This window comes from Sminthopsis crassicaudata, chromosome 2 (genome assembly GCF_048593235.1).
Source record: "Sminthopsis crassicaudata isolate SCR6 chromosome 2, ASM4859323v1, whole genome shotgun sequence".
NCBI classification, from domain to species: domain Eukaryota; kingdom Metazoa; phylum Chordata; class Mammalia; order Dasyuromorphia; family Dasyuridae; genus Sminthopsis; species Sminthopsis crassicaudata.
The window spans coordinates 196284339-196298057 of NC_133618.1; the positions used below are offsets into that span (position 1 = coordinate 196284339).

General features: G+C 32.8%; 1 protein-coding gene across 3 annotated transcripts in view; it reads left to right on the top strand.

Annotated features, from left to right (window-relative positions):
- TRAPPC12 (trafficking protein particle complex subunit 12) overlaps positions 1 to 13719 on the top strand; it is a 140627-nt gene that overhangs the window by 15125 nt on the left and 111783 nt on the right. For all 3 annotated transcript variants that reach the window (XM_074288047.1, XM_074288048.1, XM_074288049.1), the window contains exon 2: positions 10769 to 12010. In XM_074288047.1, the coding sequence (XP_074144148.1) occupies positions 10775 to 12010 (1236 nt within the window). In that variant the 5' untranslated portion in view covers positions 10769 to 10774. The remainder of the gene's footprint in view (positions 1 to 10768; positions 12011 to 13719) is intronic.

Below are 13719 nucleotides of genomic sequence, written 5' to 3' on the forward strand. Positions count from 1 at the left end.
GGTGTTAAGTGTGGATCCATATCTAATTTCTGCCATACTAATTTCCAGTTTTCCCAACAGTTTTTTCCAAATAATGAATTTTTATCCCTAATGTTGGTATCTTTGGGTTTGTCAAAGATTAGATTGCTATAGATGTACCCTTTTTTGTCCTTTGTATCTAATCTGTTCCACTGATCTACCAGTCTATTTCTTAGCCAATACCAAATGGTTTTGGTGACTGCTGCTATATAATATAGCTTTAGATCAGGTACACTTAGACCACCTTCCTCTGACTTTTTTTTTCATTAGTTCCCTTGCAATTCTCGACCTTTTATTCTTCCATATGAATTTTGTTGTTATTTTTTCTAGGTCATTAAAATAGTTTCTTGGGAGTCTGATTGGTATAGCACTAAATAAATAGATTAGTTTGGGGAGTATTTTCATCTTTATTATATTCTCTCGGCCTATCCAAGAGCACTGAATGTCTTTCCAATTATTTAAATCTGACTTTATTTTTGTGGCAAGTGTTTTGTAATTTTTCTCATATAATTCCTGACTATTCTTTGGTAGATGGATTCCCAAATACTTTATACTCTCAACATTTGTTTGGAATGGAATTTCTCTTTGTATCTCTTGCTGTTGCATTTTGTTGGTGATATATAAAAATGCTGAGGATTTATGTGGATTTATTTTGTATCCTGCCACTTTGCTAAAATTCTGAATTATTTCTAATAGCTTTTTAGCAGAGTCTTTGGGGTTCTCTAAGTATTCCCTCATGTCATCTGCAAAGAGTGATAGTTTGATTTCCTCATTTCCTACTCGAATTCCTTGAATCTCTTTCTCGGCTCTTATTGCCGAGGCCAGCGTTTCTAGTACTATATTGAATAGTAATGGTGATAGTGGGCAACCTTGTTTCACTCCTGATCTTACTGGGAAAGATTGCAGTTTATTTCTATTGTATGTTATGCTTACTGACGGTCGTAAATATATGCTCCTGATTATTCTAAGGAATAGTCCATTTATTCCTATACTCTCAAGCGTTTTTAGTAGGAATGGATGTTGGATTTTGTCAAATGCTTTTTCTGCATCTAGTGAGATGATCATATGGTTTTTATTAATTTGATTATTAATATGGTCAATTATACTAATAGTTTTCCTAATATTAAACCAGCCCTGTATTCCTGGTATAAATCCTACTTGATCATATTGTATTAGCCTGGGGATGATTTTCTGAAGTCTTTTTGCTAATATCTTATTTAAGATTTTAGCATCAATATTCATTAAGGAAATTGGTCTATAATTTTCTTTCTCAGTTTTCGATCGACCTGGTTTAGGTATCAGTACCATGTCTGTGTCATAAAAGGAATTTGGTAGGATTCCTTCATCCCCTATTTTTTCAAATAGTTTATATAGCATTGGGGCTAATTGTTCTTTAAATGTTTGGTAGAATTCACATGTAAATCCATCTGATCCTGGGGATTTTTTCCTGGGGAGTTGATTAATAGTTTGTTCTATTTCTTTTTCTGAAATGGGACTATTTAAGCAATTTATCTCCTCTTCTGTTAATCTAGGAAGCCCATATTTTTGGAGGAAGTCATCCATTTCACTTAAGTTATCAAATTTATTGGCATAAAGTTGGACAAAGTAACTCCTTATTGTTTCTCTAATTTCCTCTTCATTGGTGGAAAGATCCCCCTTTTCATTTGTAAGACTAAAAATTTGATTTTCCTCTTTCTTTTTTCTGATCAGATTTACCAAAGGTTTATCTATTTTATTGGCTTTTTCATAAAACCAACTCTTGGTTTTATTTATTAATTCAATAGTTTTTTTACTTTCAATATTATTGATTTCTCCTTTTAATTTTTGTATTTCAAGTTTAATTTTTGGTTGGGGGTTTTTAATTTGGTCTTTTTCTAGCTTTTTATGGTCTCATTTTTAGAAGAAGCTACCAGGTCTCGTGTGATCCTGACTGTAGTTTCCTTCTTACTCATAGCGATCCACTTACAGTGGATTTTACTTGTTAACTTTCCTGGTATTTTTTTCTTTTTGTGGTTACTTTCAGAAGATGAGTGATAGATTCTCTCTTTGCTTTACGTTTTGGTCAAATAGATCTGAATATTTTTCATTTATTATTATTATTTTTTTTAAGATTTAATGTCTTCAGGCTTTTTAAAAAAAAAAAAAAATCATGATTTTTCAGGGAGTCCAGCTGATTTTTTTCATTATCTCTTTTTGATTTGTTTCCCAGGTCAGTTATTTTGAGTAATGGAAACTACATTTTTTCTATTTAAATCTTTTCATTTTCTTTTAATATTTCTTTCTGTCTCATGAAATCATTGACTTCTATTTGGTTACTTCTGATTTTAAAGGACTAAGGTTTACTGTTTTTTCATCTAAGATACTTTCCTTCCATTTACTTTCTTCAGACTTATTTAATTTTTTAAGCTTTTGCTTAATTTATTTTTTTTCTTTATTAAAGCTTTTTATTTTTCAAAACATATGATTGGCCAATTCTTCAACAGTAGCCCTTGCAAAACCTTGTGTTCCAATTTTTCCTCCCCTAGATGGCAAGTAGTCTAGTACATGGTAAACTTGGTAGAAATACATGTTAAATCTAATCTATGCATATATATTTATACAATTATTGTGCCACATGAGAAAAATCGAATCAAATTAGTAAAAAGAAAAAAAAAAAGAAAGAGAAGCAAAATAAAATGCAAGCAAACAACAATAACAAGAGTGAAAATGTTATATTGTGTTCCGCACTGAGTTTCCACAAATCTCTCTCTGGGTGTAGATGGCTCTCTTCATCACTGAACAATTGGAACTGATTTGAATCATTTCATTGTTGAAGAGAGTCACGTTCATCAGTAAAATCTTGCTGTTCTCTTATACACTGATCTGGTTCTGCTCATTTCACTTAGCATTTGTTCATGTAATTCTCCCTAGGTTTCTCTGAAATCATCCTGCTGAACAATAATATTCCATTACATTCACATACCATAAGTTATTTCTCCATTTTCCAACTGATGGGCATCCACTCAATTTCCAGTTTCTTGCCACTATGAAAAGGGTTGCCACAAACATTTTTGCACATGTCGGTCCCATTCCCTCCTTTAAGGTATCTTTGGTATATAAGCCCAGTAGAAAATACTGCTGGATCAAAAGGTATTTTGCTTAATTTCTTCAGTAATTATTCATGTAGTCCCTGAGAAAACCTTTTTGCCCTTTGGATCTCTGCTGTTAATTATTATAGTGTTAGAATGGTGATAATTTTTAATCCTGAATGGCATTTTCTTTATTTTACTAATCTTTTAAAATTTAGCTCCTAAATTGGGACATTTTCTGAGGCCTCACTCTGATCCTTGGTGACACCCCCCCCCCCCTTAGGGTACCTCAGAGACCATGGACCTGGGCCATAAGCTTAGATGCTGCTGCTCAGAGGCTAAGGTGACTCCAAAGGGGAGTGCAAGATACACATTTCCTAAGCTTGCTCTAGTTGGATAAGCTGACCTGTGCTGGTGCTAAATTTGTGATTAGGGGAATATAACATTTTGTGCAACTTGATGGTCAAAGAAATTACTGTAGTAGCTTGTGCAAGCTTTAGAAGTTGGTATGGGGCAGCTAGGTGGCACAGTGAAATAGTGCACCAGCCCTGAAGTCAGGAGGACCTGAATTCAAATCTGGCCTCAGACACTTAACATTTCCTAGCTGTGTGACCCTGGGTAAGTTATTTAACCCCAATTGCTTTAGCTAAAAAAAAAAAAAAAGAAGAAGAAGAAGAAGTTGGAACCTGAGACCTGAGTGGCCAGCTTCTCATTCAGATAACTAATTTGTCCAGAAATGTTTACAAGTCTTCACCTACGGAGATGGAATCATCTCTCTTACATACATTGAAACCTTTATGTTTCATCAGGAGTTTTACCAGTATTTCTTGTAAGGATCTTAGACTGTAGCTGGTTTTAGTTAGTCTTCAAGCTATCCCTCAAAGTGGGTAATTTTGTACTATTAAAAATAGAAATTCATTCCTTTATTTTTAACTGATTAATAATATATCATTTCTGTATTGTTTTTATGCCTTGAGTTACACATTCACTGGAGCTTTGTATATCATGGACCCTATAATCCTCCTGTATGACTTGACTTCACAAATGTTTAATGACAAATTGTCTTAACAGGTATGATTTTAGTGGCCTGTATTTGGCATTTTGTCATTATTATAAAATAGGGCTTGACCAGTTTGCCTAAGAGTCAGACAAATTGTTCAGCTTATAAGGAAAGATATTTTTAATCGTGTTAGGTCTCAGGACTGATTTAGGATATTCAAAGATCTTTTAGAAAGTATTCATTTGGGAAGGTGAGCATATCTCTTTACTTTGGATATGAATAGTAATCCTAAAACCATTATCACTACTACCTTGCCTATTTCCTTCACCCTTCTTGTCCTTTTTAGAGTAGAACCAGAAGTTGAACCAATTATGACATACCTGAGAAACTCTAGGAATCCTTTGCTAGTTCACGATTGCTGCCCATACTAAGTAGTGATGTCTGTAGCTTCATATATCTTTCTTTTCACTCACTCCAGTTTCTATGATAGTAAAATGTGAATTCACATTAATATGCACTAAATATAATAAGCAGCATATTGAAATCGCTAGATGCCATGGCAGCCTGGTATCTGGAATTGGTTATGCATAACTATTTTTTTGTATTTTATGTGATTAAGAAAGTTGGGATATACACAGTTCAAGTAAAAAAATGAATTCACTTGGATAGAAAACAGTTGTGAAAAGCCATTTACTTGTGTGCCTCCTTTTTACTTCTTGAGTCATATGATTGGAAAATATTAGTAATAAATATTTTCCACACAACTGCAATCTTCTTCATTTTTAAAGTCTTACAGCCCTTAGTTACTTTCTACTTAATCAAATAGAGGCATTTATTGCTGTCATAATTATTTCCTGATTTTCCCTCATAATTTTGACCTATAACTAATCAAATTTCTTCATGGTGATTGTTTTTCAGTTTCTTTTGTTGTGATTATTAAAAAAAAAAACTTAGAAACTTACTTTTAAGTCTTATTTTTATGAATTTTAGTGTTTGATGATTTTCTAGGAGGTTCTCTTTTTCTACATATCTCTGATGAACAGATTTATCTCTTAGCTTTTAGATTGCTGCATTTCCACAGCTGTGCTTAAGATAACTTTTCTCTCCCTTGAAATTATTCTTTAAAAAGGGGAAAAGAAATTACTGGGTTTCTAAATCTAAATTGACTTTAAAAACTGGCACTGTGGAAAAAAAAAAAAAAAGGATTATTGCCAGTGTACTTTTAACATTTATTACTGTTTCTTATAACTAAACTTATCCATGAATTGATGGCATGCAATTGATTTTCAGATCTTTGGCAAAAAGAATATCAAAGCACACAGCTGCTTTTCCAATTCTTATTTTATTTTATTTTTTTGTTTTTTTTTTTTTTTGAGGCTGGGGTTAAGTGACTTGCCCAGGGTCACACAGCTAGGAAGTGTTATCAATTCTTATTTTAAAATGTAATTCTTACCCATTCTGTTTCAGGAACCCCAGTTTGTACATATGTATGCAGGAAGAGCTTAATAGAAAAACCCCATGTTGGTCTGGTTCCTCTATCCAAAGTAGTTTCCAAAATTATGTTCCTATAATAATAACCTTTCACATATACATGTTATGTATATATGTATATATTAAATTAATTTGGTTAAGGAATATTTGATATAACAATTCTGTGATGTAGGGAGTCATAATAATAGCTAGCATTTATTTGATGCATGCATTATCTCATTTCATATTCATAGTGTTATGATATCAGTGGTGTTATCCTTACTTTATAAATGACACAGCAGAAGTTTGGAAAGTTTAGTGGCATATCTAGCTGGCACAATTAGCTGACTGACTTAGCTAGTGTGGGTCTCAAACGAGAGCTTGTTTGCTGCATTCCATCTACTAAACCACACTGCCTTTCTCACATCATCCAAAGTTCAATTATTCATTGTTGTTACAGAACTCTTTGTCAATTATATGGAGTGTCCCAAAAGTCTTATTGTATTTAAGCTATAATAATAACTTTGTTAAGATCTGTTTCCTTAAAACTGCACCAACACTTTAGGAGCATCCTCTTTTATCTTCTTTTCATTCTTATATGAACCTAATAAAGTACTTAATAGAAATATTATTTACCTAAGCCTATAGATGAGGAAACAGAAACTCAAAGTGGTCGTAACTTGTCCAAAATCACAAAGCTAGTAAATTAGTAGTGACCTTAGAAATCAACCAGTCCAAACATTGCAATTTACAAAGTGAGGAAATTGAAGCCCCAAGTCCCACAGAGTTAGTAACAGAAGCAGGATTCAAACCCACATCCTCTGATTTTAAGTTTTGTATTCTTTCCTCTGTACTACAACTCTTAACAAAGCAATTTACTACAAGAGTCTCCTGACTTCAGGTCCAAGAATCCTTCTTTTCTATCAATGTCCACAGACTTATTACATTTATCTTTAGATTAAAGCAAATTAATGTTTCAGTTTGTCCTTATTTGTATTTTTGTCTATAGGATCATAGTTATAGAGCTAGAAAGAACCTTAAAGACCATAATCTCCCACCTTCTCATATAGATGAGAAAAATGAGGAACAAAAAAGTTAAGTGACTTTTCCAGGATCACACACCTGGCATCTGAGAAAGGATTTGAGCTGAGATCTTCAATAATTCCTAAATGTAGTTGCCTGATTATTAATATTTAACAACAGATTGAAGTAACAAATTGAATTTGATTTCTAAAGACCAACCTATCTGTATACTGGGAAGCTAATCACTAGTAATGTGGCCACCTGGTAATGAATAACCATAATAAATTATGAAACAAAAAAGAATACAAAATGCTCATTAGTTTTATGCAACATCATTTCTTAGGTGAAGTGATGGTGATAAAGTTGTGGAAAAGGGAAGAGGATGCTGAGAAGCACACCATTTTTAAGTAATCTACAAATTTTAATTTGCTTACTGGTACTTGAATTATAAACTTCTAGTCCAGTGATTGATTGAACATGTTATTAAAGAAAACCACATATCAGTTTTAATATACTTGTTATAAATGAAACCAGAAGAAAGAAATTTTAGCTAAATGAAAGGATGCACATGGGGTATTCTTTGGAGAGGCAAAGAAAGGAGTTGGCAGAGTTAGTTGGTTTTATTATATGTCTAAACATAGTAAAAGACATAATTTCATGGAAATCATCCCACATTTCAGTGCTCATGAAGAGTATTTGTAAAAAGACTACCATGAAAGTAACTTAAGCTTACACACCAAATAAGAGTAAGGGAAATTCTAAGAACCTAAAAAGATCTTGAAAATTAAAATCAATATGCCTACTGATTCTTAATGATTTCACTGCCAAGTTGGGAATAGGTGAATAGAGTGATGTGAATACAGGGAGAATTATATTGAAATAGCATGACTCAAGATTAAAGGAGAAAAACCAAATATTTAATAAACTTTTAAAAAGCCTAATGCTTCTACATCATAATTATTTTTCTAAGGAGAAAAAATGGGCCATTCTGGATTTGACAATCACTAAATAAAATCATGCCCCTCCCCAATTGATTATAACTTAATAGGAAAAGATTTTTTACTGCATACTGTTAAGCACTAACTTGTTAGAGTAAAAATCAAAATTAGTATAAAGCTAGAAGAAAAATAATTAGAAAATGGTAACACTTTCAATTTAAACAACTTAATTCTGACTTATTTAAACAGTTATTGTTTATGAAAATTGAGTAATTAGTGGACAACAGAAATGACATCATTTTTCATACGTTGGTCCATGTAGATTGGTTGCTACTGCAAGATCATAGAAGCCTAAAAACACCTTTTTCTTTTGTAATTTCAAGTTCTTTAATGTTCTTATGCACTTATGTATTGGTTTGGGTTTTGTTTTGTTTTGTTTTGTTTTGTTTTTATAATCTATCCTTATTATCATTTCCCATTGAGCAAATTAAAATAATAAAGCAAAGGGGGGAAAAAAAAGAAAAGTTTTGAATATGTAGCTGCAGAGTCTGGCAAAACAAATTTCCTCATCAGCCATGGCTGAAAATGTATTTCTCTTTCTGTGTTTTACATTGATCATCTTTCTGTGAAGAGGTAAGTGACATGTTTATTCTTTTTACTTTCAGTTTATCATTTCATTGAACCAAGTTCTAAAATCTTTTAAAGGTATATTATGATGTTGCTGTATGCAGAATCTCCTAATTATGCATTAAAAAGTACATTAGGAAGTAAATATTTTAACGTACTTGTCAAGCAGGGACCTCCAGTTTTTCATTTATAAAATTATGCATAAAAGGGGGGGTGATTCCTGTCTCCTTCAATAAAAGAAGCAGTAGAGTTTATGAAGATAAAAGAAATATGAGTTGACAACTGATTGGATATAGAGGTCAAGAGAGAAAAGGTCAAAGACAACTCCAGATTGTGATCCTCAGCAAGTGAGAGAATGAGTGTACCTTCAAGCTCTTCATGGAGAAGTTATGGAGGAGAGGTAACTTTAGGACTGAGTTCTATTTTGGAAATATTATATTTGAAACGTCGGTGGGTTATCCTGGTACTGGAATTCATAGGAAAGTAAGTTTAGATATCTAATTTTGAGAATCATTTACAAAAAGGTAATAATTGAATCAATGAGAGCTAATAAAATGTCTCCAAAAATATATATCAAGAAAGAAAAGGTCATAGGACAGGGCTTTTGGAGAACACTGATACTTAAGGTCAACAAGGTTTTTTTGATCCAGGAATGGTAGTAGTGTGACCTTTATCTTTGACACTACTTATTTTTTTGTTGTTGTTTTTGTTTTTTATTAATAGTTTTTATTTACCAGATATTTGCATGGGTAATTTTACAGCATTGACAATTACCAAACCATTTGTTCCAATTTTTCCCCTCTTTCCCTCTCTCCCCCCAGATGGCAGGTTGACCAATACATGTTAAATATGTTAAGAGTATAAATTAAATACAATATATGTATACATGCTGAACAAAAAGAATCGGACTTTGAAATAGTGTACATTTAGCCTGTGAAGGAAATCCAAAATGCAGGCGGACAAAATTAGAGGGATTGGAAATTCTATGTAGTGGTTCATAGTCAGTTCTTTCGCTGTTGGAGAGGGCCACGTCCATCAGAACTGATCATCATACAATATTGTTGTTGAAGTATATAATGATCTCCTGGTTTGACACTACTTATAACTATTGTCTTAATTCATGCTCTCCCTATCCCTTGCTTATTCTTTTTTTTTTTCTTTTCTTTTTTTTCCTTTTTTTTTTTTTTTTTTTTTTTTTTGTGTGTGTGTGTGTGTCTGGTCTATTAAAATTTAGCTGCTTCAGATCTCTCCCTATTCTAGTACATTAAATTTGGTTTCCACATAGCTGCTAAAGTAGTTTTCTTTAAGCACAAATTTAACCATGTCACTTCCTTTTATATAATTAATTCCAATGTCTCCCATTTGACTCTAGAATTAAATATTCCTGCTGTTTAGCACTTAAAATCCTTCACAACCTAGCCCCAGCTTATCCTTCCAACCTCAGTATATATTTACTCTTTTCCATATTTCACAGTGTAACTATACTGACCTTACTGTTTTTTGCTCACATTACTCACATCTCCTGTTTCTCTTTCTTTGTCTGACCTTAACACCTAGAATATACTTCTTCACACGAACTCATAGAATTCCTCAGTTCTTTTAAGTCTCACTTCAAACATCACCTGATACTTCAAGCCTTTCCTAATCCTTCTAGCTACTTTTACTCTTCTGCCCAACTGCTTTGTATTTATTTTAATAAAAATTTCTATTCATATGTCTTGTCTCCCCTAATAGATCATAAGATCCTTAGTAGATATTGTTTCATTTTTTGACTTTCTATCCCCAGCATATTGCCTGGCATTTAGTATATACTTAATGTTTGGTGATTGAAAATACAATCCTCCTTTCTGTTATTCTCTCCTATCACTCCCTTAATAAACCTGCCAGAGCAGTCTGTATTTATTTTAGATATGGTTTTTGTTCCATCTTTACATACCTCTCACTTTCCATTTCTCTTATAATATGGCAAGCCCTCCACCTGCCTTATAAACCCACATTTCCCACCCTTCTTCAAATATTAGTCCTAATCCTATGTCTTTGCCCTTTAAAGTTTCCCAAATCATGTGATCTCTAGTTTATAGGATTGTTTGCTTTTCAGGCTTTGAAATGTTATCACTGCTATATGACATATTATATTTGTTGTTATTTAGCTTTTCATTTTTTTAATGATGTCATGTTTTCTCCTGATTCCTTCTGGATTGTATCTTTATCTTCCCTCTCACCCCCAGCAACTCACAAAGTATGTTACAGATAGATTTCAATAAATAATCTGTTGATAAATTTGTTGTTTATTATACCTGAGAATCATATAATTAAATATAAAACCGTTATTCTAATGACAATCATCTAATAAAATGTAAAATCTAATTTCACATGACATTTTGTCACAACTACACATTTTGATGACTTCTGAGAATAGTATGAGGCCTATAACAGATTGCTCTGATATCTCTTGAAATCATAATTCTCTGCCAAAATTATATTTACTGATTAAAAAGATATTTTAAATACTCCTGTGCTAAATACATGTAGATTAAAAATCTATTTACTCAGCTTTAAGTTATACTGACTCTTAAAACCCAAGTCGTAATATTAATTTCACATTTCTTTTTTTTTTTTTTAAGGGTACAATGGAACATGTGGAAGGTTCTGACCAAAATATAAATATAAAGGAAGAATCACTTCCTAGTGAAGTGGAAGGTAGAAATGTAATTCATCATGTTATTGAAGAAGAACAAGGACAACTCCTTTTTCATGAAGAAACCATTGATCTTGGTGGAGATGAATTTGGGTCTGAAGAGAATGAAACTATCTCAGAGGATTCAAATAATTTCATAGATAAGCTTAATGAGCACATGATGGAGAGTGTGATTATTTCTGATTCTCCCAACAACAGTGAAGATGATACAGGTGAACTTGGTTGCTTACAGGACATTGTGGAGACTGCAGAAGACAAAAGTGATCATAGTTTGGAACAAGTACTAGATAAAGAAGAGATTGTAACACTGAGTAATGAGAGTGAAACTGATCATGATGATACACCTAAAGACATTTCTGACATGACAAGTGACAGCAGAACATCTTTGAAAGAAGAACTGACTCAAGAAGAAACAAAAGATGAGTCCATGTTTGAAAATGAAGGGACAGTTCAATCAGTTCCAAGTGATGACAAAACTAATCCACAGGAACAGATGTCAGAAATCTCTTCTAGTCAGTCTTCTAAAGATGATCCTATTCCTGTGTGTACTATTTTCAGTCAATCAAATCAAGCTAATTCTCAGCCTCAGTTGTTCCTTCATGATGGATTTGAACCTCAGATGGTGAAATCTCCCAGTTTTAGCAGTGCAAGTGAACCATCTGCCAAAACCCCACCACAGGTGGTTCAACCAAGCCCTAGCCTAAGCAAGTTTTTTGGAGATACTGTTAATACTAATTCCTTGGCTTCTGATTTTTTTGATTCATTTACTACGTCCACTTTTATTTCTGTCAGTAATCCTAATGCAGGCACTTCAGTGCCTGAAAAACTATCTTCACTCTCTACCCCAGTTGGAGAGAGTTCTTCTGATTCGGCTGATCCTTCATACTCCATGGGGATTGAAAGATCAGAATCTGGTGTTTCCACAGCATCTCTAGAAACTTCTCAGTCCCCAAAACCATTCTCACAGATCCAGGCTGTGTTTGCAGGGAGTGATGACCCCTTTGCCACAGCTTTGAACATGAGTGAAATAGATCGAAGAAATGATGCCTGGCTTCCCAGTGAGGAAACAAGAAATGTTTTAATTTCTGTAGCAACTCAACAGTATAGTACAGTATTCATAGACAAAGAAAATCTCACCATGCCAGGCTTAAAATTTGATAATATTCAGGTAAGGGTTGACTTTATTAGGAGAAGAAAGTTAATTGATTATGCTTTCAAAATGAAATTGAAATTATTAGTGTTGATTATTTTCCTTTTGCTGGTGGCAAAAATGATGATGATAAACTTCCTCAAACTTATTAGCAATTTCTCAGTAGTACTGTCTGTTGCAGAGTTCTTGTGCAGAACTATTCTAGTGTGGTAGAATTAATCTGGTTTGCTGGTATATTTTTCAAATTGCTAATATCACTTTTAAACCAGAGTGAGGCCTTAGATTAGATAGGCCCTTTGTCTTTGAGCTGTTTTAGATTAGCATTTCTGGGCTGCATGAGTATTTTTCATGTCCAGAAGTATTCTGTAGGTAAATTACTTTGGGAAATTGAGCTAAAAAATTATTTTACATCTGATTATTTATATAAAATTATTTTAAAATATGAACAGCCATTTTTGTAACTTGGAAAATCGAGCATTTGAGAGTGATAAATTCATTTTCCTGGAATATTATAATTAGACTTATTGAAGTTGCTTATAAGATACTGGCTTGCTCATCCATCGTGAATTGCCCTGTTTATAGCAAGGTAATTTAAGGACAAATACTCCTTTAGTCATAATTCCCATAGTCTTAATACCTATTTTCCTGTACCAAGATTACGAGCCATGAGACTCTATCTGTACTCTGAAAGTTTTCCATTTTATGTCTCTAAGACATTGGCAGAAAGAGTTATGGAATTTGAGTTGGGAGAGATCTGCACTCAAAATTGGAGTTTCAGTATTTAGTAATTGCAGAATGAAGAGCAAGTCACAATTATTGAGACTGATCTTCCTCATCTGAAAAATGGGGTTAATGCACAGTCTTAAATGAAATAATATATCTCAAGGTTTTTTCAAAACTTAAAGTGTTATATTAAATGTTATCTATTATTGTTATCACTGACTTAGTATAGATAAGTTAAGAAGTCAGTTAAATAACTACATGTACAATTGAATTCGTTAGGTAGATTCTCAAGTACTGTTAGTATTCATTATTCTAGAAAGAAATGGACAAGTATTCAGAATATTCTGGGAATATGATGTTCTAAATGAATTAATGTTCTAGGTAGCTTAAGTATAGTCCTATAATCTCTAAAACATTTCATTTTTAATCCATTGTGATGGAAATCCTTCTAAAATATATTGAATACCATAGCTCTTCGTAATTTACAAAATGCTTTCTTCACAACAAACATCATTTAACTTTTTCACAGGGGCTGTCATTATGAATTAGCAATTATTATGCTTTGGTTTTTTTTATTTAGTTTGCCCATTTATTCAATTTCTCTAAGCTGCTGGGCTTATTGTGTGCTTCTCCTCTATTTTCTCTTGCTATGATTTTTTTAGTCTTTACTATCTCTTTGCTATGGTTGTGCTTTCCATTAGTATTTTCCCCACCCCATTATAATGTGTTGTCAGTTATTTCTACTGTTTTCCTATATTAGTTGTAATTTAAGGCAGAACTGAACTTTGCCAGGGGATAACCAAATATTAGAATTCTCTATCAAATCAAGGTAGATGGAAAATATAAGTGTTTCTACTTCTTTTCTACTGAATAAAATATATAGACACTTTGTGATAGCAATTTTTATAACTTAACAGCTTCTCTGTTTACTTTCAAATAGTCTCACTGCTAGATAAGTAAGATTTTTAGTCAGTCTCCCATTAACCTGTGATGTGTTAGCCTTC